The 25,315-nt window shown below is 48.3% G+C and overlaps 1 protein-coding gene across 1 annotated transcript in view; it reads right to left on the bottom strand.

Annotated features, from left to right (window-relative positions):
* LOC119977667 (granulocyte-macrophage colony-stimulating factor receptor subunit alpha-like) overlaps positions 1–25,315 on the bottom strand; it is a 65,176-nt gene that overhangs the window by 31,994 nt on the left and 7,867 nt on the right. Inside the window, exons 2-4 of the mRNA XM_038818843.1 lie at positions 10,825–10,935; positions 8,415–8,572; positions 7,006–7,144 (exon numbers count right to left, since the gene is read on the bottom strand). Coding sequence (XP_038674771.1) covers positions 7,006–7,144; positions 8,415–8,572; positions 10,825–10,903 — 376 coding nt within the window. The 5' untranslated portion in view covers positions 10,904–10,935. The remainder of the gene's footprint in view (positions 1–7,005; positions 7,145–8,414; positions 8,573–10,824; positions 10,936–25,315) is intronic.

The following is a 25,315-nucleotide window of genomic DNA, read 5'->3' as shown; positions in this document are numbered from 1 at the left end:
TGTGTGTGAGGATGTTTTTGTGAGTGTGTGTGAGGATGGGTGAGTGTGTGTGTGGGAGCATACGTTTCCGTGTGTGAGGATGTGTTTGTGTGTGTGAGGATATGTTTGTGTGTGAGAATGTGTTTGTGGATGAGTTTGTGAGTGTCTGTGTGAGAATGAGTGTGTGCGTGTGGGAGGATAAGTGTGCGTGTGTGAGTTTGTGTGTGTGAGGATATGTTTGTGTGTGAGGATGTGTTGTGAGGATTAGTGAGTGTATGTGTGGGAGGACAAGTTTGTGTGTGAGGATGTGTTTGTGGATGAGTGTATGTGTGAGGATGAGTGAATGTGTGCGTGGGAGATGTGTTTGTCTGATATAAGAATCAGCTTTCCACCATCATTCCTCCCATTAAAAATGAAAACTTCAGTTTTTTAAAATAAGAGAACCTTTTCTGGGTACTACTTCCAGGGGTTAGTGTTAAGTGGACAGGGGAAGGTGGCATGGCCTGGGATTAATGTGAGGGGGCCATGCAACTGGCGAATGTATTTGTGACTGTGCGCCTCTTCCTAATTCCTGGGACATGCATAGATACAGCTAAAAATGACTTGTTTGCATTTGATTTCTGTGTTCGCTCCTATTTCACAGCAAAAAAAGGACATTGACATTATGAGAATGCTTGGGGTCACCCGATGATCTTGGGTCACGAGGTTTTCCACGAACCCTGGACTAGATGATATATCCCTTCTGACAACAGCCAAAATAGGACATCTACTGGCATCATTTTGTTTCCTGGCTTGTGTTTCAAAATAAAATGATAAACTCGAAGCCTCTGCAGTCTTGCACAGATGTTCATAATATGCCTAAATCTGGTGTCATCAACAACTTTGGAAGTTGTGCTCCGTACACCCAGGGAATAGATTATTGTATTTAATTCTCAAACTGTCAGGAGTTACACCAAACCTGCCCCCTGGGCCTGGCTTGCTCGAGCGTGGGAATCCGGCTAATGGCTGGGGAGCTGAGCAAATGTTTTGGCTGGAATTTTCTGGTCTCGTTACAGCAGGTCCTGACACGGCGAGCCAACAAAAAATCCATTGGCTTTAGCACGTTTGCTAGCGTCACTCAGGATGGTTTAAGCTAGTGTGGCAGGAGGGTGGGAACCAGAGCAGTAGGTCAGCAGGTGAAGGGACTGGTTTAACACACTGGGTTAATGGCTGGCTTTTAAAGTAGAACAAGGCAGGCCAGCAGCGCGGGTTCAATTCCCGTAACAGCCTCCCCAAACAGGTGCTGGAATGTGGCGACTACGGGCTTTTCACAGTAACTTCATTCGAAGCCTACTTGTGACAATAAGCGATTTTCATGTCATTTCATTTCAGGCAACTGAGGGAGAGCTGGAGACTAAGACCAGTAAGGCTAAGAGGAAGAGCAGGCAGGAAGAGGTTGCTGAACACCATGGGATTGGTGGTCCGAACTGCATTTGTTTCAATGCGCCGTGTATAACAGGTAAAGCAGATTAATTTAGAGTTTGGATTAGTACTTGGAACTATGATGTTGTTGCTATTACAGAGACTTGGTTGAGACAGGGAGAGGATTGGCAGCTAAACGTTCCAGGGTTTAGATTCTTCGGGCGGGATAGAGGGGGTTTTAAAAGGGTAAGGGAGTTGCATTGCTGGTTAAGGAGAATACCACTGCTGTACTGAGGGAGGACACCTTAAAGGGCTCATGCAGCGACGAAATATGGTTAGAGCTCGGGGGCTAGACTCTGCAGCCACACGTTGAAATCGGGCCTGCTGCCGGTCCGGCGATTCTCCGTGATTGCAGGGTGCTCTGTGCGGCTGGGGGCCCATTGGCAGAGGCCAGTCCAGCGATCCTTCACAGCCGACCGGCCTAGTTGCCGACGGCGTGGTTCTAACCAGCCATTGCCAGTTGGGATGCTCGCTTGGCAGCTGCGGACTCAGATAGAGGAGCAGATATGTAGATTTTGGAAAGGGTTGTCGTGGGTGATTTTAACTGCCCTTGTATTGACTGGGACTCACTTAGTGCTAGAGACTTGGGCACAATTTGTAAGGAGCATCCCGGAGGATTTCTTAAAACAAAATGTAAATAAACAACCAGGGAAGGGGCCGTACTGCACCGGGTATTGGGGAATGAACCCAGCCACGTGATCGAAGTTTCAGTAAGGGAGCATTTTGGGAGTAGAGACCTTCATTCCTTAAGTTTTAAGGTACTCGTCGATAAGGAGAAGAGTAGTCCTCAGGTGAATGTGCTAAATTGGGGGATGGCTAATTACAACAATATTAGGCAGGAACCAAAAATTAAGATTGAGGGCGGCTGTTTGAGGGTGAAACAATATCTGACATGTGGGTGTCTTTCAAACGTCAGCTGATTAAAATTCATGACCGGCATGTTCCTGTGAAGATGAAGAATAAGTATGGCAAGTTTCGGGAACCTTGGATAACAAGGAATATTGTGAGCCCAGTCAAAAGGGAAAAGGAAGCATTCGTAATGTCTCGAAGGCTGAGATCAAACGGAGCCCTTGAAGAAAGTAAGAAGGAACTTGAGTTAGGAGTTAGGAGGGCTAAAATGGATTCAAGAAAAGTCCTTGACAAACAGGATTAAGGAGAATCCCAAGGCATTTTACACGTACATAAAGCATGTCATGTGAGAGTACCTTTAAAAAATGAGTGTTTAAGAAATGCACCTTGAAGCAATGGGTGTTTATCAGTGATGTCAGAGTGTGGGTGGAGCTGGGCTGTCTGTCAGCTTTTTACTTTCGTTTTAGGCTGTTTGCTGCAGGGTGTGATTTAGTTTCGTTTTCAGAGCTGGACAGCTGCAGTCACAGCCAGAAGGTGTATGAGTCTCTCTCTCTGTATTCTAAAGACTGTAAATCGATTCTTTGGTGATTTAAAACTAATAACTGCTGTCAGTAGTTGACTTTAACCTGATGTGCCTCTGTTTAAAGGTTTTTTTTTAAGTCTTCTGGATGTTAAAAGGACAGCTTAAGGATTACTTAGTGTTGTATTCTTTGGGGGTTGTATTTGAATTAATGGTTGCTAAGATGTTCACTCCATGTTTTAAAAAGGTTAACTTGAGTTCATAGAATAAACATTGTTTTGCTTTAACAAATACTTTTCTTTTCTGCTGTACTACACCTGTCGGGTGGGCCATGTGTTCCCCATCTATTAAATGTTGTGGGTCAGGTGAACTCCATGATACACTTTGGGGTTCTCTAAACCCTGGCCCATAACAAACGGAAAACAGCAGCAGAGAAAGGGTTGGCTCACTCAAGGATGGGGAGGGAATCTATGCGTGGAACCAGAGGAAATGGGCGAGGTGCTGAATGAGTACTTTGCATCAGTATTCAGCAAAGAGAAGGACTTGGCGGAAGGTGAATCTCGGGAAGGGTGTGTAGACATAGTGCACAGTTTTGGTCCCCTTATTTGAGTAAAGATGTAGTGGCATTGGAGGCAGTTCAGAGTAGGTTCACTAGAGGTGACGGGTTTATCGTATGAGGAGAGATTGAACAGATTAGGCCTGCACTCTCTAGAGTTTAGGAGAATGAAGGGAGATCAGATCAAGGGAGACAAGATGCTAAAAGTTATGGATAAAGTCGACGTGGAGCTGATGCTTCCTCTTGTGGGGCATTCTAAAACAAGAGGTCATAATCCCGAAAGACGTGCTTGTTACGTGAATTGGACATTCTGAATTCTACCTCTATGTACCCGAACAGACGCTGGAATGTGGCGACAAGGGGCTTTTCACAGTAACTTCATTGCAGCCTTAATGTAAGCCTACTTGTGACAATAATAAAGATTATTATTATTGTTATTATAATCTTAGAATAAGAGGTAGCAAGTTTAAAACAGATTTGAGGAGAAACTACTTCTACTGAAGAGTTGTGAATCTGTGGAATTCACTACCCAAGAGTGTGGTGGATGCTGGGACAGTGAGTAAATTTAAGGAGGAGTTAGATAGACTTTTAATTGGTAATGGGTTGAAGGGTTATGGAGAACAGGCAGGACGGTGGAGTTGAGGCCAGTATGGGATCAGCCATGATCACATTGATGGTGTTTAGGCTCGGTAGGCTAAATTGCCCACTCCCGCTCCTAGGCCACGTGTTCTAGGAAGGAGACGCTCTGGCTGAATTTATAATCCAGCTCTTGGTCTGTAGCATTGTAGGTTGCAGATGAGGAACATATCAGCCATGGTAGAATGGTGGAGCAGACTCAATGGTCAAATGGCGTAATTCTGCTCCTATATCTTGTGAATTTATGAACTATATTCTGGGCCGTGTAAATATCAAAAAGTAGGAGGTGATGGGCATCTTAAAAAACATTAAGATGGATAAGTCCCCGGGGCCTGATGGGATCTACCCCAGAATACTGAGGGAGACAAGGGAGGAAATTGCTGGGGGTATGACAGAAATCTTTATATCCTCATTGGCTACAGGTGAGATCCCAGTAGACTGGAGAATAGTTAATGTTGTCCCATGGTTTAAGAAGGTTAAAAGGGATAATCCAGGAAATTATAGGCCAGTGAGCTTTACGTCAGTGGTAGGGAAATTATTAGAAATGATTCTTAGAGACAGGATTTACTTACATTTGGAAACAAATGGACTTATTAGCGATAAGCAGCAGGTTTAAATAAAACAAACAAAATAATCTTTATTGTCACAAATAGGCTTACATTAAGACTGCAAAGAAGTTACTGTGAAAATTCCCTAGTCGCCACATTTCGTCGCCTGTTCGGTTACAGAGAGGGAGAATTCAGAATGTTCAAATTACCTAGCAGCACGTCTTTCGGGACTTGTGGGAGGAAACCGGAGCATCCGGAGAAAATCCAACGCAGAGACGGAGAGAACGTGCAGACTCCACACAGACAGTGACCCAAGCTGGGAAATGAACCTGGGACCCTGGAGCTGTGAAGCAACAGTGCTAACCTCTATGCTACCGTGCTAGTGAAGGAGCGGTCGTGTCTCACAAACTTGATTGAGTTTTTTGAGGTAGTGACAAAGATGACTGATGAAGGTGGGTAGTGGATATTGTCTACATGGACTTTAGCAGCAGTCTTTGAGAAGGCAGACTGCTACAAAAGGTGACACATGAGATCAGAGGTGAGCTGGTACAATGGATAAAGAACTGGCTCGGTCATAGAAGAAAGAGGGCAGTGGAGGAAGGGTGCTTTTTCTGAATGGAAGGAGGTGTTCCTCAGGGATCAGTGCTGGGATCTTTGCTGTTTGTAGTATATATAAATGATTTGGAGGAAAATGTAGCTGATCTGATTAGTAAGTTTGCGGTTGACACAACGATTAGTGGAGTTGCGGAGAGTGAAGAGGATTGTCAGAGGAAATAGCAGGATATAGAGAAACGGCACTTGGAGTTTCATCTGGACAAATGTGAGATTTTGCATTTTGGAAGGTCTAATACAGGTGGGAATTGTACAGTAAATGGCAGAACCCTTAGGACTATTGACTGGCAGAGATCTGGGCGTACTGGTCCACAGATGGGGTGGAGCGGGGTGTGACGCAGTCATACCTTAAAGGTGTAGAGATTACACAAGGAGAATGACTGAACTCTGATGCTAGCCAGTATATTCTGGCAGACATTATAATTCATATCAAAATACAGGCATGACTGATGTGTACAGTCGCAATGAAGGAACACCATTAATATGTTGGGAATATTGCACAAAGCACGGGGAGCAGGCCTCAACTGAGCACCCTGTGCAGGAAAAAACTTTGCACTTCAGACTGACAGGAATTCGGCTCATCAAAACGAGGAGCCAGAGAAAGGGTGAAATTAGTGGGAGTTTATTTGCAGTAGAGAATGATATATACAAGTGATTAATACCCGTACCCATCCTGTGCAACTCCAACTTTGTAACCTTGCTTACCCTGCCTCTACCTCTTGGTGCATCCCCAACATCCACAGTGGAGGTGGAGGCCGTCTGCTGTCCATTGCACCCTATTGTCTGTGACGACCTTGGCAGGCGTCCTCTGGAGGGCTGAGACCTGGAGGCTCTCAGCCTGCTTGCGGGGTCCTGATGTGTGGCAATGGCACCCTCCTTAGCTGTGGGGCTGGAGCTCATACGATCACAGGAAGAGGGGATACGGTTAGGCGGGACACTCCTGGAAGCGTTTGGTGGCTAGCCCTGGAGTGTGCACCAGCTGATCCCCCTCTGTGTGGGTGCCCCAACCGCCTCCTTGAGGGACCTATGGGCAGGTCTCTCCTGCCTGAGGTTGGCGGATCTTTTGCTAGTCTGTCAAATCTTCCGTCCCGCCCCTGACGATTCCTGCAACGGGAAAATCCTACCCGTTATATTTCTGAAAGTAATTGTTTTATTCCCAAACTCTGCATTCTTGTAAAAGACGTTGAGAGGTTTAGTGAAGGTGTTTCTCAATACAGTCAAGATGCTGATCGGCTCAAAGCCTGCACAAACACTCTGCCAAGTCACTACACATCACGTGACACAGAACCAGCAAGAATATATTCCCAGATGCAAAACACCACCCCATGTGCCTGTGTGCCTGCATTAACAGTACATTGAGATTCATGGAACAGTGAAAAGTCCATTTGACTCAAATATCCCATGATTCTGTTTTTTGCTCCAAACATTTTTGCTCCTCTCATTTAAAAAAAATTAATTACAGTACCCAATTAATTTTTTCCAATTAAGGGCCAATTTAGTGTGGCCAATTCACCCACCCTGCACATCTTTGGGTTGTGGGGGCGAAACCCACGCACACGGGAAGAATGTGCAAACTCCACACGGACAGTGACCCAGGGCCGGGTTCGAACCTCGGACCTCGGCACCGTGAGGCAGCAGTGCTAACCACTGGGCCACCGTGCGGCCCTCACAAACTACCTTTCATTAAAGACCAAAGCTGCCAATACAATAAATGTGAATGTTCAAACATACATTATGTAATATATATGTATACTTATGACCAACATATATAACCAACATATATAACGTAGACACTTATACACATACACATCAATTAATTATGTTAATATACACAGGTGTCATACCTGGTGGTGGGATATCCATAATAGTCCAGTTACTTTGTTTTATTGTTGTTTTATCAAAGAGCATATTTTTAACTCGTATGGAAACACCCCTGTGTAATTCAAATACTTGAACATGTTTTGGGTACAGACGCCTGGAATCCTGTGATACAAGTTAAAAGAATTAGTGCAATTAGTGTCCTTAAAGATTATCCATTCAGTGTTGTGTCTTTTATGTGTCTCCCCATTTTTCTGAATAATGAAATATTTTCTGAATTATGGGTTGAATTTTACAGGGCAGCTCGTTACCTGCCAACCCCCGGCGAAAGAGTCGGTGAGGTAGACTCCCGCCCACCTTGCCAACGGCTTCCCGGCAGCAATGCAATGCTGGGGACAGCGTTAATTGCTTTTCGGTGAGACTTCCGCCCCTTTCCTGGGGGCATGTCCCATCTTGGAGAGCCAGATTCATTGGCCTGAATGGCATTTGCCTCCCCCACCACAGGTTAAGTACCAGCGGCTTAATTGACCATTAATTGACTACTTATGGGCCTTTATAGGCCCACGATCGGGCAAACCACCTGGTGCTTTCGCTGCGCTACCACCCACCTCCATAAATGTCAGATAGATAGGTTGGAGGCAGGTGGGTAGATGGCAGGATTGGTCACCTGCTGAATTTTACATGTACCCTGCCTTCAAACCTGCTGGCTGCAAGTGAAAAATCAATCATGTGTGTCATAGAATCATAGAATTCACAGTGCAGAAGGAGAACACTCGGCCTATTGAGTCTGCACCAGAACTTGAAAGAGCACCCTACTTAGGCCTCCACCCTATCCCAGTAACCCTACCTAACCTTCGGACACTAAGGTGCAATTTAGCGTAGCCAATTCACCTAACCTGCACATCTTTGGACTGTGGGAGGAAACCGGAGCACCCGGAGGAAACCCACGCGGACACGGGGAGAACATGCAAATTCCACACAGACAGTCACCCGAAGCCGGAATCGGACCTGGGACCCTGGAGCTATGAGGCAGCGGTGCTAACCACTGTGACTCAGTGGGTAGCACACATACCTCTCGGCCAGGGCGTGAATATAACTCAAGGCTGACGTTCCAGTGCAGGACTGCTGTCTTGCAGAGGTGCCATCTTTTGGATGCAATGTCAAAGTGAGCTCCTATCTGGTCAGGTGATTGAAAAAGAGGCCATGGCACTATTTTCAAGACGAGAAGGGGAATTTTCGCCGATGTATCGGCTAATGTTTACCCATGTTCAACGGAGGTATTCAAAATTATGAGAGGGCAGGACAGGGTAGGGAGAGAGAGAGACTGTTCCCGATGGTGTAAGGATGGAGAACCAGAGGACACCAATTTAAAATGATTGACAACTTATTGGAATTAGGTTTTAACACAATCAAGAGAAATAAAATTAAATCTTACTTTCTGCCAATCATCAGAATCAAAGTACTTAAACTCAATTGGATATCTAATGTCACAGCACTTCTTTATGTCTTGGCTGATGCTGTCATTCCAAGTAAAAGTCAGTTGTCCAAGATGTCTGCTTGCAATCGTGATGTCGGCTGGTGGATGAAGTTCAGCTGTATAAAAGATAATTAATGTAAATATAAATGTTGCTGCAGTCCCAGAGAACCAGAGGCTGTTCTCCCCTGTGAAAGAGAGCTGACGAGTGGCGATTTAACCTGACGGTTACCATACCTCAGGTGAAGGGCAAGGTTGTGAAAGCAATAAAGCTATTTTTGAACGACTGTCAATTTTGATACATTGTTAAGTGGAGCTGTCGATTTGCTCACAACAGGACTTGCTAATCTTGTTTTTCGTCATATTGGTTCAGTGGTATGTACTGGTCAGGACAGTCTCTTCCAACAATGCCATGGAACCTTGTACATTCACCAGAGGGGGCGGAAATCCCAGGTCACCTGAGAAATGATGTGCACGACAATGCTGCACTCCCATGGTACCGTACCGAAGTGTCAACCTAGCTTAGTGCTGAAGAGTCTGTCGGGGGATTTGAATTGATAATCTCTGATTTTGAGTCAAGGGTGTTACCAAGAGAGCTGAGGTTGATAGCCATGGATGCCAGGGAGAGGATTTGAAAATCTCCTCAGTCAACTCCATCAATATCAGCGCACAGATAACACTCCAAGCTTCCTAAAGCTTTCGACAATGCCTTCTGGTGATACTAAGGCTGTCTGGTCTGCACTCTCCCCGATTCTTCTCGCCCAGCTCAGACAGCTGTCATCCTTTTTCAGCGGCTAATGGTTATAACACAATGGGCGGAATTCTCCGTCTCACGATGCCACATAGGCGAACCGCGATCGGGTAGAGAATCGGTATCCGGCCAAAATCATGTTCCGGCGCCTATTGAGTTGCCAAGCTCCAGTCCCTCGCTGGTGGAGTTGTCAAGGTTTGCATGCAAAACCAGCATTTGCCTGCATTTAAATGTGATTAGCGGGTTGGACACTGTCTGCTCTGCCCTACTGTAATGCCCAGTTCCTCTCAGGGGAAAATCTCACGGGCACGAATTACTAGAAGTATTTTGAAGCGTGCGCTGGGTGCCATGGCTGCAGAGGAGGCACGGGAGTCGAAAGATACAGTGAAGAACAATTGAAAACTGTCAGGTTTGCTGGGGGATGCTGCCCAGGCTGGGGGGCAGTACCATGTAGTGCCAATTCTGAGGACTTGGGGTGTCCCCCTTGGGATCGGGGTGGCCTGGCTCAGACCGCCATTGCTACAGTCTGTCTTTTAAACGCGTCCCTTTGGTGCTACTTACAGTTTCCTGGCTGCTCAGCCTGCTGAGTGCTCCCTGTGTCCTTTAAATGCTCAGAAGGCCTCTGGTCATCTGAGAGCTGACTCAGGTCACCTCTCTGGACACCCTCTTACCTTGGCTGTATCATCAAGGGCAAAGCTCAATCAGGAGCCCATGAGTTGTTGGCACTCCTCAGAAGCGCTGCCCCATTGCAGAGGAAGCTGGGGATCAGCAGAACTCACCCCAACCAGAGGGCACCTGCACAGCAACCTACGGAACCCTTCCCAGTTCTCTGCCCCTCTCAGGGCAGAGGACTCGCCAGTGATCTTCCACCCCTCAGTATCACCAGCTGTCTCCTGCTGGTGAGATTGGTAGCGCTGACTGCCTCTGCCACCACCTCCCAGGCAGTGTTCAGGTCGCCAGGCTTGAGTCTCTGGCCCACACTGGGGAAGAGGGTGTCCCTCTGCTCCTCACTGGCATTATGCTGTGAGCTCCAGCTGCCAGGCTCTTTTGCGATAACTCTGGCCCCAGTGGTTAGAACGCCCGCTGGACCAGGAATTCTGTGGAATTCATGCCAGCAGAGTGCTGGTCCATTAGCATGTCCTGAATTGCTACACAAATAGCACCCCCAATGGGAACGCGAACGCACGTAATTTAGTCCTAGCTTCAACGTTTAGGGCTGGATTCTCCGGTGGCAGGATTCTCCATTGCGCTGGCAGTACATCCAAGCCCGGGGATTTCCCGACAGCGCGGGCTGCCCACAATGGAAAACCACATTGACCGGCTGGTGGGACGCAGAGGATCCCACCCTTAGTCTCCCAAACGGAGAATTTCCCCCAATGTTTTTGGAATTCTGCCACCTCCGGCAGTGGGTATGACAGTGTTGGATTATATCAGTACCCTCACCTTCAAACCCACTGGCGGATTAGCTGGATATCAAGCTAGTGAACAGAGGCATTTCGAGATGAGATAGGTACTTGGGAAGGAATGACATTAAGGAAAAGAAGTGGGATTAAAAAGATGGAGATGTTGAAAGGAATTGGAAAAACAGGCTTTTATAACTGGTGAAAGTTGCATACTTACTAAGGTTTGCTAGTCCTCCATCACTTAACACAATTGGTAACACAAAGGAGATCGCAAAGCAAGGTACCAGTAGGAACATAGTGGGAATCTTCAGCAGAAATACTGCCCACTCTGAAATAAATTCAGATGTCAGATAATAAAACTTCCTAATAGAAACAAAGGGTAAAATATCATATTATAAAAGTGGAAGAAAATTTATTAACAGAGTTTTGGAATAAAGGATTTTTTTCTTCTTTTTTTCAGAACTTTAACTCACAGCTCGCAAGGGAGTTAAGTGCAGTAAACTCGATTCAAAAGAGGACACTTCCAACAGCGTCAGTCTGAATTGTGTGCAGTGGCATAATGGTATTGTCACTGGTCTAATAATCTAGAGACCCACAGCAAGATCTGAGTATCTGGGTTCAAATCCCACCATGGCAGATGGTGAAATTTGAATTCAATAAAAATTTAGAAGTCTGACGATGACAGTGAAACACACCCTTATCGTAAAGCCCCACCTGGTTCAGCAATGTTCACTATGGAAATCTGCCATCCATACATAGCTGGTCTGAGCTACATGTGATGCCACAGCAAAGTGTTTGACTCTCAAATCCCCTCTGAAAGCTCGGACAGTTAGGGAGGGGCAATAAATGCTTGCACAGCCAACAACGCTCACATCCTGTAAAATAAGTACAAAGAGATGTCTCTGTGTCAGAGGTGAGAATGTCACTCTCTGAACCGCAGCTGACCAAGTGACTTATCGCATCAGGGAGAGGAAGAGGAAGCTTCGAGCAGAAATGAAAATGGAAATAACAACCAGGCCACCTTTGCACAATGGTGAACAAAAACTATCCCAAGACGGTCTTCTGCATTGCAAACATTTAGAATCTGCTCCTATTAGTGTCAGTTTCTTCTTCGGAGCTCCCGACTGCCTCTTGAAGAAAAAATAAATTGTGGGACCTTCAAATTTCAATTGCCCCTGTTCAAGTTGATTCCTGACATCCTAAACAGGCCAGACCAGCCCCAGATGTGAATTGCTGAAATCCCAGGATTGTGGGGGGAGGGGTTGGGAGCCTGGCTAATCAAGCAACATCCATAAGCCCACAAGATATAGGAATAGAATTAGGCCATTCGGCCCATCGAGTCTGCTCCGCTATTTGGTTATGGCTGATATGTTCTTCATTCCCATTCTCCTGCGTTCTCCCCGTGTCTGTGTGGGTTTCCTCCGGACCCTCCAGTTTCCTCAGTGGGCAGCACGGTAGCATAGTGGTTAGCATAATAGTTTCACAGTGCCAGAGCCCCAGGTTCGATTCCCAGCTTGGGTCACTGTCTGTGCGGAGTCTGCGCGTTCTCCCATGCCTGTTTGGGTTTCTTCCAGGTGCTCCGGTTTCCTCCCACAGTCCAAAGACGTGCAGAGGTATATGGATTGGCTGTGCTAAATTGCCCTTAGTGTCCAAAAAGGGTTACGGGGATAGGGTGGAAGTGTGGGGATAGGGTGGAGGTGTGGGCTTGGGTAGGGTGCTCTTTCCAAGGGCCGACGCAGACTCGATGGGCCAAATGGCCTCCTTCTGCACTGTAAATTCTGAGATCTGTGATCCTCCAACAGTCCAAAGATGTGCAGGTTAGGTGGATTGACCATGCTAAATTTCCCCTTAGTATCCAAAAAGGGAGGTGGGATTACTGGGTTACAGGGCTAGAGTTGGGTGTGAGCCTAGGTAGGGTGCACTTTCCAAGGGTTGGTGCAGACTCAAAGGGCCGAATGGTCTTCTACACTGTAGGGATTCAATGATTTTATGAATCAATACAAAACTTGTCCAAGTGCAGTTCTCCCTTAGTAATGCACTGTCAGTAGTTGCAAAAGCCCCCCCCCCCCCCCCCCCCCCAATCGCAATATTACTGATTAAAGCATCAGAACCTCAGTGAGAAATTCCAGAAGTGAATTCTGGAAATTCCCAAATAGTGGTCACATGCAGCAGTCTGCGATTGACAACAAAGATCTGTTTGTCACGCAGGAAAAAAATGGTGCAGAATTGTCAAGTAGGATGGCAGAGATAGCAGGAGGAAAAGGCAGAGAAAGTGGTGAGAAGCTCAGGCAGCTAATGCGGTTGGAAGGTTCGACGTGTGAGAGGGTTTGCCTTCATAGGTGGTTTGACACATACACACACGCTGGGGATGGGCTACGCACATCTCCCGTAAATGAATTTTGAAAAATGCTTTGAGGTGACCTTTAAAAAGCCTGAATGAAAGCAAGTGATTGACAGAAGGAAGCTCAATTAATTTTATCTCCGCAGGAGACGAAAGCAAGGTTTTGCGTTAAGGAGAAAGAGCAATCACCACCAGAAATCTGTGATTCCACCATGAATTCCATCTCCACTGACCAATTTGGATGGGTTAACCAGCAGTGGCAGATCGTCGAAACAATTAATTGACATCCTCGGTGGATTGATGATTTTCTGATTGGAGACAAGTAAGCGGTGAGGTCTCTCGGAGGCAGGTGTTTTTATTACTCAAATAGCCCTCTGATCTCTCAGCCAAACATACATAATGAAGCATGGCTCAGACTCCAGACAGATGTTAAGTTTGTTGAAACAGCTGCTGCCCAGAAGACCACAAGATATAGGAGCAGAACATCTGGATTACTAGTCCAGCGACAATACCACTATGCCACCACTTCCTCGATTTCCAGAGCTTGGTTTCTCATGCTGAACTAAGCATCTTAACAAATTGAACATTTTGCTACTAATTGTCCTTAGGAATACAGGGACCTTGATATCTTCTGCAATCTTATTGGCTAGGAGCTAATAATAGATGCTTTCTGAGTATGACTTTCAGTTCTCTAAGTCCTCATCAAATGAGCACGTCGTGCCAAAATTTCCCATCATTTTTCATGCTCTCAGAATGCTCTCCCAACTTCCCTTAAACTAAATAAAGTTGAATTACTAATTTGTAACAGGTTTAACTTGTATTGCAAGCTATGAGAATCTTTTGTTTTCTGCGCCGTTCTCGCTCCATGCCTGACTATACGGCGGCAAGTGGCTAGCACTGTTGCTTCACAGTGCCAGGGTCCCAGGTTCGATCCCCCGCTGGGACACAGTCTGTGCGGAGTCTGCACGTTCTCCCCGTGTCTGTGTGGGTTTCCTCCGGGTGCTCCGGTTTCCTTCCACAGTCCAAAGACGTACAGGTTAGATGGATTGGCCATGCTAAATTGCTCTTAGTGTCCAAAAAAGGTTAGATGGGGTTATTGGGTTACGGGGATAGGGAGGAAGTGAGGGCTTAAGTGGGTCGGTGCAGACTCGATGTGCAGAGTTCTGCACTGTATGTTCTATGTTCTATGTGATGAGCTCTGCAGCTTGAACTCTGCAGATTGCCGTTTTAAAATTGGTACGGGCCTTTGAATTCTTGCCCCAAAATCATTACTGGTTCTGATACCAGGGGCGGAATTCTCCGACCCCCGCAGGGTCGGGGAATCGCCCGGGCCGGCGTAAATCCCACCCCCGCCGTGGCCGGAATTCTCCGCCACATGGGAATCGGCGGGAACTGGAATCACGCCACGCCAATCGGCGTGCCCCCGCGGCGATTCTCCAGCCCGCGATGGGCCGAAGTCCCACCGCTGACAGGCCTCACCCACCAGCGGGAATTGGAGCGCCTCTGGTGCCGGCGGGATTGGCGGCGCGAGCGGGCCCCCAGGGTCCTGGGGGGGGCGCGGGGCGATCGGACCCCGGACGGTGCCCCCATGGTGGCCTGGCCTGCGATCGGGGCTCACCAATCGGCGGGCGGGCCAGTGCCGTGGGGGCACTCTTTTTCTTCCGCCGTCGCCACGGCCTCCACCATGGCAGAGGCGGAAGAGACCCCCCTATCATGCATGCGCCAATGGTGACATCAGTGGCCGCTGACGCACCGGCGCATGCGTGAACCGGCGAAGGCCTTTCGGCCAGACCGGGCGGCGGGCGTCAAAAGCCGTTGGTGCCGGTTTTGGCACCAGTCAGCGTGGCGCCAAACACTCCGGCGCGGGCCTAGCCCCTAAAGGTGCGGAGAGTTCCTGGCAGCAAGGGACAGATTAGAAATAAAATTATTTTACACAAGTAAGAGAGAAAGCCGAATTTCAAAGATCAAACGTGATGTAAAAGAGTTGAGCTGCTTCCCCAGATCAATTGATCATGCAGATTAACAGAAAGTCAGAAATCACACCTGGGCCGGGATTCTCCCCTACCCGGTGGGACGGGGGGGGGTCCCAGCGTAGCGGAGTGGCGCCAACCACTACGGCGTCGGGCCTCCCCAAAGGTGCGGAGGACCTAAGGGGGAGGGGGGGAGGAGGGAGGAGGGGGAGGGGGAGGGGGAGGGGAGGAGGAGGGGGAGGGGGGGAGGAGGGGGAGGGGGGGAGGAGGGGGAGGGGGGAGGAGGGGGAGGGGAGGAGGGGGAGGGGAGGAAGGGGAGGGGGGAGGGGAAGGGGGAGGAGGGGGAGGGGGGGGGTGGACAGCAGGTTTCCCAATTAGTTAGGAATTTGACTCTTGGAACATTGTAGCTTTTATCGCACTCTGTGTAAATAGTTTTTTTGCTTTAATAAACCGTTCATTCGTTAATCCACCTGGTTCACAAGAACACAGACTACTGGAGGCCAGAGAGAGAGCAAAACTGGTGGGGTGCCTCTCATGGGAGCGTCTGGAAAATGTTAAAAAGAGCAGCGCAGCGAACCTTCACTGAATCCAGAGGCAGAGTTCCTGAGGTGACTTCAGTGTTCAGAACGTGACGCAGGGCAAGAGGGTCAGTCGCGCAGGGTGAGGGCCAGGGCAGGAGAGCTGGGGCCTATGTTGCAATCGCACTGCAGCACAGAGTGAAGACACCTGTGTGATATCACAGGTGAATGACTGGCCAGTGAGCCTTTCTCTCTTCTACCTTTCTGACTTTGGAAATAAGGGCCGGTAGGGAAACAGAAATTGCGGTAAGTAATGATCCGTGGTGCAAGTGAAAACAAATTGAAATTCTAAATTAAATTATTTCTAATCAAATAAAATAGGGATGCCGGTCCAGGCAATGTGTTGTAGCTGTAACATGGAGGAGCTGTTGGACCTCATTGTGGTACATAGCGCCCACGTCTGTAGCAAATGTTGGCTGCTCGAGGACTTTGGCTCAGAGTGAGTGAGCTGGAGCCTGAGCTTTAAACATTGCAACACATCAGGGAGGGGGAGAGTTACCTGGACACAGCATTGGAGGAGGCAGTCACACCCTTTAGATTAACTGCCTTAAATTTTGTCAATGGTCAGGGACAGGAGGGTGTGACTGCAAGTGAGGCAGGTAGAGGGATCCAAGGAATAGCACTGCAGGAGCCTCGGTTCTTGTCTCTGTCCAACACCGTAGGAGATTCCTGCTCCTTGTATGGTCGAGAGAGGGGACTATAGGGAGGATGAGCCAACTGAAGGTACAAAGGTAATCGTAGTTGGGGATAGTATAGTCAGGGAAATAGACACTGTTCTCTGTAGCCAGGATTGAGAGTCTTGAAGACTATTGCCTGCCCAGTGCCAAGGTTCGGGCCATCTGCTCTGGGCTGGAGATGAACTTGCGGTGGGAGGGGGGAGGATCCAGTGGTTGTGGCCCATGTAGGCACCAACGGCGTAGGTAAATCGAGGAAGGAGGTTCTGCACAGGCAGTTTGAGGAATTAGACACTAAATTAAAGAAAAGAACCTTCCGGGTTATAATCTCTGGATTATTACCTGAGCCACGTGCAAATTGGCAAAATAATTAGAGAGATGAATACATGGCTCACAGACTGGTGTAGGCAAAGTGGGTATCGGTTCGTGGGAGATTGGCATCAGTACTGGGGAAAGTAGGGGCCTGTACCGTTGGGACGATCTACATCTGAATTAGGCTGCGCCCAGTGTTTTGCGGACCGTTTAACGAGGGAAGTAGAGAGGGCTTTAAACGAAAGAGTGGGGGTGAGGGCTCAATCTCTTGGAAAACTAGGAAGTCAAAGTTAAAGGTTAGTGACCAGTCTGAGTGTCAACAGAAAACAACAGGGAGGGACTGATCATGTGAACATTATATTGCACCAAGGAGGGGGGAGGGTTTCAAGAATGGAAGGTTTAAAAAAATCAGGGTTTATGAAGGAATGGTAGAACAGGATAGTGAGGGAGAACTTGACTGTCATAGTGTGACAGGCCGGGGTAGGAAACACAATATAACATTGTATTGGATTTAACAATTATTTAGGGGGTCCTTTAAGAAAATCAGCTAAAACTATGCTGGAAAATAACATGATTCAAAAATTACTGAATCTGCATGATCAAATTATAAAAGTAACTGAACTATTGAACTCTGACCATGATTGTCTACAGATGTTGACAATATTTCAAAAGATGTACCGATGTACCATACAAATATGCTAAAGGAGCGATGTGAAGGTATATTCAACAGATTTTGCAACAATCTAGTGACAATGGTGTAACTAAGGCTCGACATGATGCAAGAAGTTTGACCATGGGATAGATTGACGTAGCTGTTTCAGGGAAATAATAATTAATTTGGAGTAAATGATTAATGACTAATTAACCAATCACTTGACACTTTCTTGAACAAATCTGGGGGGTCTCAGCTGAGAATCGGAACCAATGAAAGTAAATAAAGGGCTAAACCATCGCTAAGAATTTCCTCAAGACTGTGATCCATATGACTGATTATTAGAAGAATTTTAGCCTTCCGAGATTCTTGAACCATCCGTGCAAAATCACTTTTATTTTGAAACCTTTGTTGAAATAAGTTTTATTTTGAAGTTTTTTTCTTTTCCTCTTCCTTATCTTAAAACGTAGACGATGAATGAATATCGCTTATTGTCACGAGTAGGCTTCAATTAAGTTACTGTGAAAAGCCCCTAGTTGCCACCTTCTGGCACCTGTTTGGGGAGGCTGGTACGGGAATTGAACCGTGCTGCTGGCCTGCCTTGGTCTGCTTTAAAAGCCAGCAATTTAGTCCAGCGTGCTAAACCAGCCTGATGGTTCACTGTACTCTCAAAAATTTATGCATTATTTTGATCTGAGTTTTGCTTTAATTGTGCACAAATGTATTAAGTGAATTGTTGAAAACTAAATAGTGTTTTGGACACCTCCCGAATCAGACCGAGTACCTTATGAAATGAAAATCGCTTATTGTCACGAGTCGGCTTCAAATGAAGTTACTGTGAAAAGCCCCTAGTCGCCACATTCCGGCGCCTGTCGGAATCGGAGGCTGGTACGGGAATCGAACCGTGCTGCTGGCCTGCTTGGTCTGCTTTAAAAGCCAGCGATTTAACCCAGTGAGCTAAACCAGCCCCTCTTCTGAGAAGTAATAAGACGAGCTCCCCCACAGAGAAAATCTAGAGTTTTAAACATTGATTGATGCAAGAGGCTAGAGTCAGACAATATTAAAGTGAGCCACCTTAGTCATTGGCAAGCAGGATTAAGGAAAATCCCAAGGCTTTTTATGCGTATATAAAGAGCAAGAGGGTAGCCAGGGAAAGGGTTGGCCCATTCAAGGACAGGGGAAGGAATCTAAGCGTGGAGCCAGAGGAAATGGGCGAGATACTGAATGAGTACTTTGCACCAGTATTAACTAAAGAGAAGGACTTGGTTGATGATGAATCTGGGGAAGATTATTGTTAGTCTGGGAGTGAAATCAAAAATGAGGAGGTGTTAGGCATCTTGAAAAACATTAGGATAGATAAGACCCCAGGGCCTACCTGGGATATACCCCAGAATACTAAGGGAGATGAGGGGGGAAATTGCTGGGGCATTGACAGAAATCTTTGTGTCCTCACTGGCTACAGATGAGGTCCCAGAGGACTGGTGAATAGCCAATGTTGTTCCTTTGTTTAAGAAGGGTAGCAAGGATAATCCAGGAAATTACAGGCAGGTGAGCCTTCCATCAGTGTGTGGAAATTATTGGAGAGAATTCTTCGAGTTAGGATTTACTCCCATTTGGAAGCAAGTGGATGTATTAGCGAGAGGTTGCATGGTTTTGTGAAGGGGAGATCGTGTCTCACTAACTTAATCACGTTTTTCGAGGAAGTAACAAAGATGATTGATGAAGGGAGGACAGTGGATGTTGTGCACATGGACTTCAGTGAGACCGTTGACAAGGTCCCTCAAGGCTTACTAGAACAAAAGGTGAAGTAACATGGGATCAGGGGCTGAATTTTCCGAACCCCCACGGGGTTGGGGAATCGCCCAGGGCCGGCGTAAATCCTGCCCCCGCCGTGGCCGGAATTCTCCACCACCCGGCAATCGGTGGGAGTGGGAATCACGGCCCGTGGATCGGCGTGCCCCCCGTGCCAATCGGCGTGCCCCCCCGCGGCGATTCTCCGGCCCGCGATGGGCCGAAGTCCCGCCGCTGACAGGCCTCTCAGGCCAGCGGGAATTGGAGCACCTCTGGTGCCGGCAGGATTACCAGCGTGAGCGGCCCCCCCGTGGTCCTGGGGAGGGGGGGGGGGGTGCGGGGCGATCGGACCCCGGGGGGGGGGTGCCCCCACGGTGGCCTGGCCCGCGATCGGGGCCAACCGATCGGCGGGCAGGCCAGTGCCGTGGGGGCACTCTTTTTCTTCTGCCGCCACCACGGCCTCCACCATGGCGGAGGCGGAAGAGACCCCCCTACCGCGCATGCGCCAGTGGTGACGTCGGTGGCCGCTGACGCACCGGTGCATGCGTGGACTGGCGAAGGCCTTTCGGTCAGCCCCGACGGCGGGCGCAAAAGGCCGTTGGCGCCGGCCGGCGGAGCGGAAACCACTCCGGCGCGGGCCTAGCCGCTAAAGGTGTGGAATTCTCCGGAATTCTGCAGAACTTGGGGAGGCCCGATGCCGAAGTGGTTGGCATCACTCTGCTACGCTGGGACCCCCCTGCCCCGCCGGGTAGGGGAGAATCCCGGCCCAGATCTGAGCTGGCAAGAGCTGGCTCTGTCATAGAAGATAGAGGGTAGCAGTCGAAGGGTGCTTTTCTGAATCGAGGGTTATGCCTAGTGGTGTTCCACAGGGATCAGTGCTGGGACCTTTGGTGTTTGTAATATATATAAATAATTTGGAAGAAAATATAACTGGTTTGATCAGTAAGTTTGCAGATGACACATATTTTGGTGAAATTGCGGATAGTGATGCGGAATTTCAGAGGATACAACAGGACATAAATCAGTTAGACACTTGGGTGGAGAAATGGCAGATGGAGTTTAATCCGGCCAAATGTAAGGAATGCATTTTGGAAGGTCTAATACTCATGGGAAATATACAATAAATGGCAGAACCCTTAAGAGTATTGATAGGGAGAGGGATCAGGGTGTAGAGGTCCACAGGTCACCGAACGTGGCAGCGCAGGTGGAGAAGGTAGTCAAGAAGGCATACAGCATGTTGCAGCTTTCTCGAGCCTTAGTTAGGCCACACTTGGAATGTAGTATTACCTTCTGGTCGCCACACTACCAGAAGGATGTGGAGGCTTTGGTGAGGGTACAGAAAAGATTTCCCAGGAAGTTGTCTGGTATGAATGGCATTAGCTATGAGGAGAGATTGGAGAAACTTGGTTTGTTCTCACTGGAATGACAGAGGTTGAGGGGCGACCTGATAGAAGTCGATATGGTGGGCGGCATGGACAGAGTGGATAGTCAAAAGCTTTCTCTCAGGGTGGAAGAGTCAATTACTCTGGGGCATAGGTTTAAGGTGCGAGGGGTAAAGTTTAAAGGAGATGCACGAAGCAAGTTTTTTTACACACAGGGTGGTGGGAGTCTGGAACTCGCTGATGGTGGAGGTAATGGAAGCAGAAACTATAGTAACTTTTAAGGGTGTCTTGACGAACACATGAATAAGGTGGGAATAGAGGGATACAGTCCCCGGAAGGGTTGGGGGTTTTAGATCAGACGGCAGCATGGTCGATGCAGACATGAAGGCCTGTTCCTGTGCTGTAATATTCTTTGTTCTTTGTTCAGTATGAACACAATGGCGATGGGTGACCAACACTTGGTTCAAGTTAGGACAGAGATAGCAGCATTTGCACCACACAATTACCAGGCAATGACCATCTCCACCAAGAGAGAATCTAACCATCTCCCCTAACATTAAGTGATATTATCATTACTGAATCCCCCACAGACAACATCCTGAGGGTTACATTGAACAGAAACTGAACTGGACCAGCCAACTAAATACTACAGCTACAAGTGCAGGTTCGAGGCTGCGGATTTTGTAAAGAGTTACTCATCTTCTGACTCCCTTTCCACCGCGACAAGGTACAAGTCAGGAGAATGATGGAATACTCTCCACTTGCAGAGATGAGTGCAGCTCCAACAACATTAGCCAAGGCTTGGAATGTAAGAGCAAGGAGGTTATGGTGGAGCTGTAAAAAATGTTCATTAGGCCACAGCTGCAGTATTGGGTGTAGTTCTGGTTGCCACACTATAGGGAGGGTGTGATTGCACCAGAGAGGCTGCAGAGGAGATTCACCAGGATGTTGCCTGAAATGCAGTATTTCAGTTATGAAGAGAGGCTAGTTAGGCTGGGCTTGTTTTTCTGAGAGTGGAGAATGCTGAGGGGGGACCTGATCAAGCGTACAGAAGTATGAAGGATAGAGATAGGGTAGATAGGAAGGAAATTTTCCTCTTAGTAGCGAAGCCAATAACCAGGGACATAGATTTGGAGGGAATTTGAGGAAAATCATTTTCACCCAGGGGGTTATGGGAATCTGAAACTCACAGCCTGAAAGGATGGGAGAGGTGGAAACTCTGACAACATTTAAGAAGCATTTAAATGAGTACTTGAAACGGCATAACATACAAGGCTGGAAAGAGATTAGAATAGATAGGTGCTCGATGGCCAGCGCAGATATGATGGGCCAAATTGTCTCTCTTTGAGCTCAAAACGTAATGACTCAAGGTGCGGGATTCACCGACCCCCCCGCCGGGTCGGAGAATCGCCGGGGGTCGGTGTGAATCCCGCCCCCGCCGTCCTCCTAATTCCCCGGCACCCCAAAAATTGGCGAGGCATGAGTCACGCCGCCCGCCTTGGAGAATGGCGGGGTCTGGCGTGACTCAATGGGCGCCGGGGCTGCCCGAATTCTCCGGACGGCAATGGGCCGCAGTCCCATTGGCGTAAATTGGAGTAGGTCCCTTTCTGGCGGGACCTGGCAGCGCGGGCGGGCTCCGGGGTTCTTGGGTGGACGCAGGGGGATCTGGCCCCAGGAGGTGCCCCCACGGGGGCCCACCGATCCGCAGGCGGGCCTGTGCCGTGGGGGCACTGTATCCTTCCGCACCGGAGGCTGTACCGGTCCGTCATTCCCGGTGCGGAATCGAAGCCCTCTGCGCATGCGCAGGGATGACGCCAGCACGCACTGGCACTCCCACGCATGTGCCAACTCGCACCAGCCGGCGGAGGCCCTTCGGCGCCGGTTGGCGTGGTGCCAAACCCCTTTCCTGCCAGCCGGCAGGGCGCAAACCACTCCGGGGCGGGCCTAGCCCCTGAAGGTGCGGAGGATTCTGCGCCTTCAGGGCGGCCAGACGCTGGAGTGGTTCAAGCCACTGCGTCCCGCCGGGACCCCCCCCCCGCCCCGCCGGGTAGGGGAGAATCCCGCCCAAGAAGTTCGACAGCCCTGAGGCAAAGCAGCCCAATCTTATATTTCGCACCTCATCCACCATTTTAAATATTCACTCCCTCCGTCACAATGCACTGTGGCAGTAGTGTGTAGCATCTACAAAATGCACTGCAGCAACTCACCAAGGCTCATTCCACAGCACCTTCCAGGCCAACAATCTCTACCGCCGAGAAGGACAAGGGCAGAAACCCCACCACCTGAAAGTTCCCCTCCAAGCCACACTCCATCCTGACTTGGAAATACATCACAGTCCCTTCACTGTCACTGGGTCAAAATCCTGGAATTCCCTTCCAAACAGCACTGTGGGTATACCTACACCGCATGGACTGCAAAAATTCAAAAGACAGCTCACCACCACTTTCTCAAGGAAATTTAAATGGGCATTAATGCTGGCCTAGCCAGCGACAGCCACATCCCATGAATTAATTTCACAAAAGCGAAGTTTTGGATGAGCTCAAACCTACGGTGTTGGAAGATGGGAAACCAGTTCGGAGTTGGAATAGTCAAGTCGAGAGGTGTTAGCATTGCTGCCTCACGGCGCTGAGGGCCTGGGTTCAAATCCCGGCCCTGGGTCACTGCCCGTGTGGAGTTTGCACGTTCTCCCCGTGTCTGCGTGGGCTTCACCCCCACAACCCAAAGATGTGCAGGATAGGTGGATTGGCCACGCTAAATTGCCCCTTAATTGGAAAAAATAATTGGTTACTCTAAAATTTAGGAAAAAAAAGTCGAGAAGTAACAAAGTTGTCGATGAAAGTTTAAACATTAGAATAAACTGAGACACGGGCAGGGTTGGGTAATGTTCAGAAAGGAGAAATAGGTGGGGTGCTGATGATGTGGACATGCGGTTAGGTGCAGTAGGTAGGTCGGCAACTAGGAGGGGCCCAAGAGGGACACTAGAGGCAACAGTGCGAAACACAAAAAGGAGTTGCAGGGGATGTGATTAGAGAAGTAACAATGAAATGAGCTGAGTGCAATCCCACCTATCTGGAAAGGTATTGGAATAAACAAGTGGTGTCAACCATATCCAAAGACTGCAGCCAGGCCAATAAGGATGAGGAAGTTTTCATGGTCCCATAGAGTGTGACTTCGATAAGAGGTTTTCCGTGCTGCGGAGGACTGGAAACTTGATTGGAAAGATTAAATATGGAGTTACAAAGATCAGATTGGATTTTGGAGACAACAAAAGGGTCAGGTTGGAGATGGGACGGTAATTTGCGAGGGCAGAGGGGTCAAGGGTCATTGATTTTTCAGAGAGCGTCGATGCTGGCAGATTTGAAGGGGAGGGTGATAGCACCTGAGGAGCCTGAACCATTAACAATATCAGCTGACATTGGGGTCAAGAAGGTAATTTGGGTGGTCAGGGGTTTAGTGAGGCTAGATGAGAGGGAGCAGGACATGGGTCTGACGAGTAAGGTTAGTGCAGAGAGGACATGAGGGGAGAAAAACTAGAGAAAGATGTGAGTTGGGTCGAGCTGGTGGTGGAGGCTCAGGGAGAGTTTGACCCATGGGAGAGGGTAAGCAAGGAAATCAGCAGGGGCAGCTGAATGGATGATCTTATCAATTTAGAGAACCCAATTATGTTTTTCCAATTAAGGGGCAATTTAACGTGGCCAATCCAAACCTGCACATCTTTGGGTTGTGGGGGTGAGACCCATGCAGACACAGGGAGAATGTGCAAACTGCACAAGGACAGTGACCCAGGGCCGGGATCAAACCCGGGTCCTCAGCGCCTTCGGCAGCAGTGCTAACCACTGCGCACCATGCCGCCCAAGGATGATCTTAATCTTAGTGACAAAAAAGTTCAAGAGCTCCTCACACTTGTTGTTGGAGGTGAGAGAAGAGGAGATATGGGGAAGGGGTTTACGCAGGCGGTTTGCAAGAGAGAAATTTTGCAGATAAGAATAGAACCCAATAATGCTTTTTTGTGATCCGGCCAGATGTGGTGATGAGAACAAATTGCTTACCATATAAGTTCAAGTCAGCACTCATGAACAGAAGAAAGCAGAGATGAAGGCCCTACTGGGGAAATGACCAGTGTGAGAAGGAGAGTGATGGTTTTATTAGGGACTGGGGCATTAAAAAAGGATTTGAGGGTGCAGTTGGGCGGAAAAATAGCGCAGAAATGCTGTGGTAAATGGGGAGGCTAAGGCTGGGCTGGTGGGATCCTGTAAGTGATTAGAGGGAGAATTGTATTATTGTTTTCCAGAACTGAACACAAAGGAAATAAAATTAGTAGATAGAAGGAAATGTGGATAGAAGTGATGCAAGGAAATGATCTGTGATTGATACAATGGGTGTAAAGAGGCCACCTGAGAAGGCAAGTTCAAGCGGATGGTCGTGAATCTGGATTGGGGAACTTATATCAAAACAAAGATTAATAGAGGGTCGGAGGACAGTGAACTGAGTGGACACAATCCAGTGCTGGAGACTATATACACATGGATACCAAGCAAGATCAAGATTGTCCCACCACGGATGGCATGTAAAGTAATCATCTCAACACTTATTATCCAGATCATTTGTCTAAGGTACCCCAGCACGGTGAGAATGTGGAGCCTTGCTTCAAGAGCCTGGATAGTCAGGAGAATTGGAGGATGGAGGGAGGAAATGGAGGTGACACAAGATGTTAAAATACTCCTCCTACCTCACATCTTACACTCGCAAAGTTCCAAACACAAGGGGCGGGATTCTCCGAACCCCCGCCAGTGTTGGGCCTTGTGCCTTATAGATGCTGGACAGGCTTAGGGAAGTCAGGAGGTGAGTTACTCACCACAGAATTCCCTGCCTCTAACCTTCACTGAGTATTTATATGGCTGGTCCAGTTATGTTTCTGGTCAATGGCAACCTTCAGGATGCTGATGGTGGGCGATATTCCACGATGGTAAAGGTATTGAATGTCAGGAGGAGATTGCTAGATTTTCTC

The sequence above is a fragment of the Scyliorhinus canicula genome, chromosome 14 (assembly GCF_902713615.1).
Source record: "Scyliorhinus canicula chromosome 14, sScyCan1.1, whole genome shotgun sequence".
NCBI classification, from domain to species: Eukaryota; Metazoa; Chordata; class Chondrichthyes; order Carcharhiniformes; family Scyliorhinidae; genus Scyliorhinus; species Scyliorhinus canicula.
Note: the sequence above shows the minus strand (reverse complement) of the source record. Positions and strands in the feature narration are given on the sequence as shown.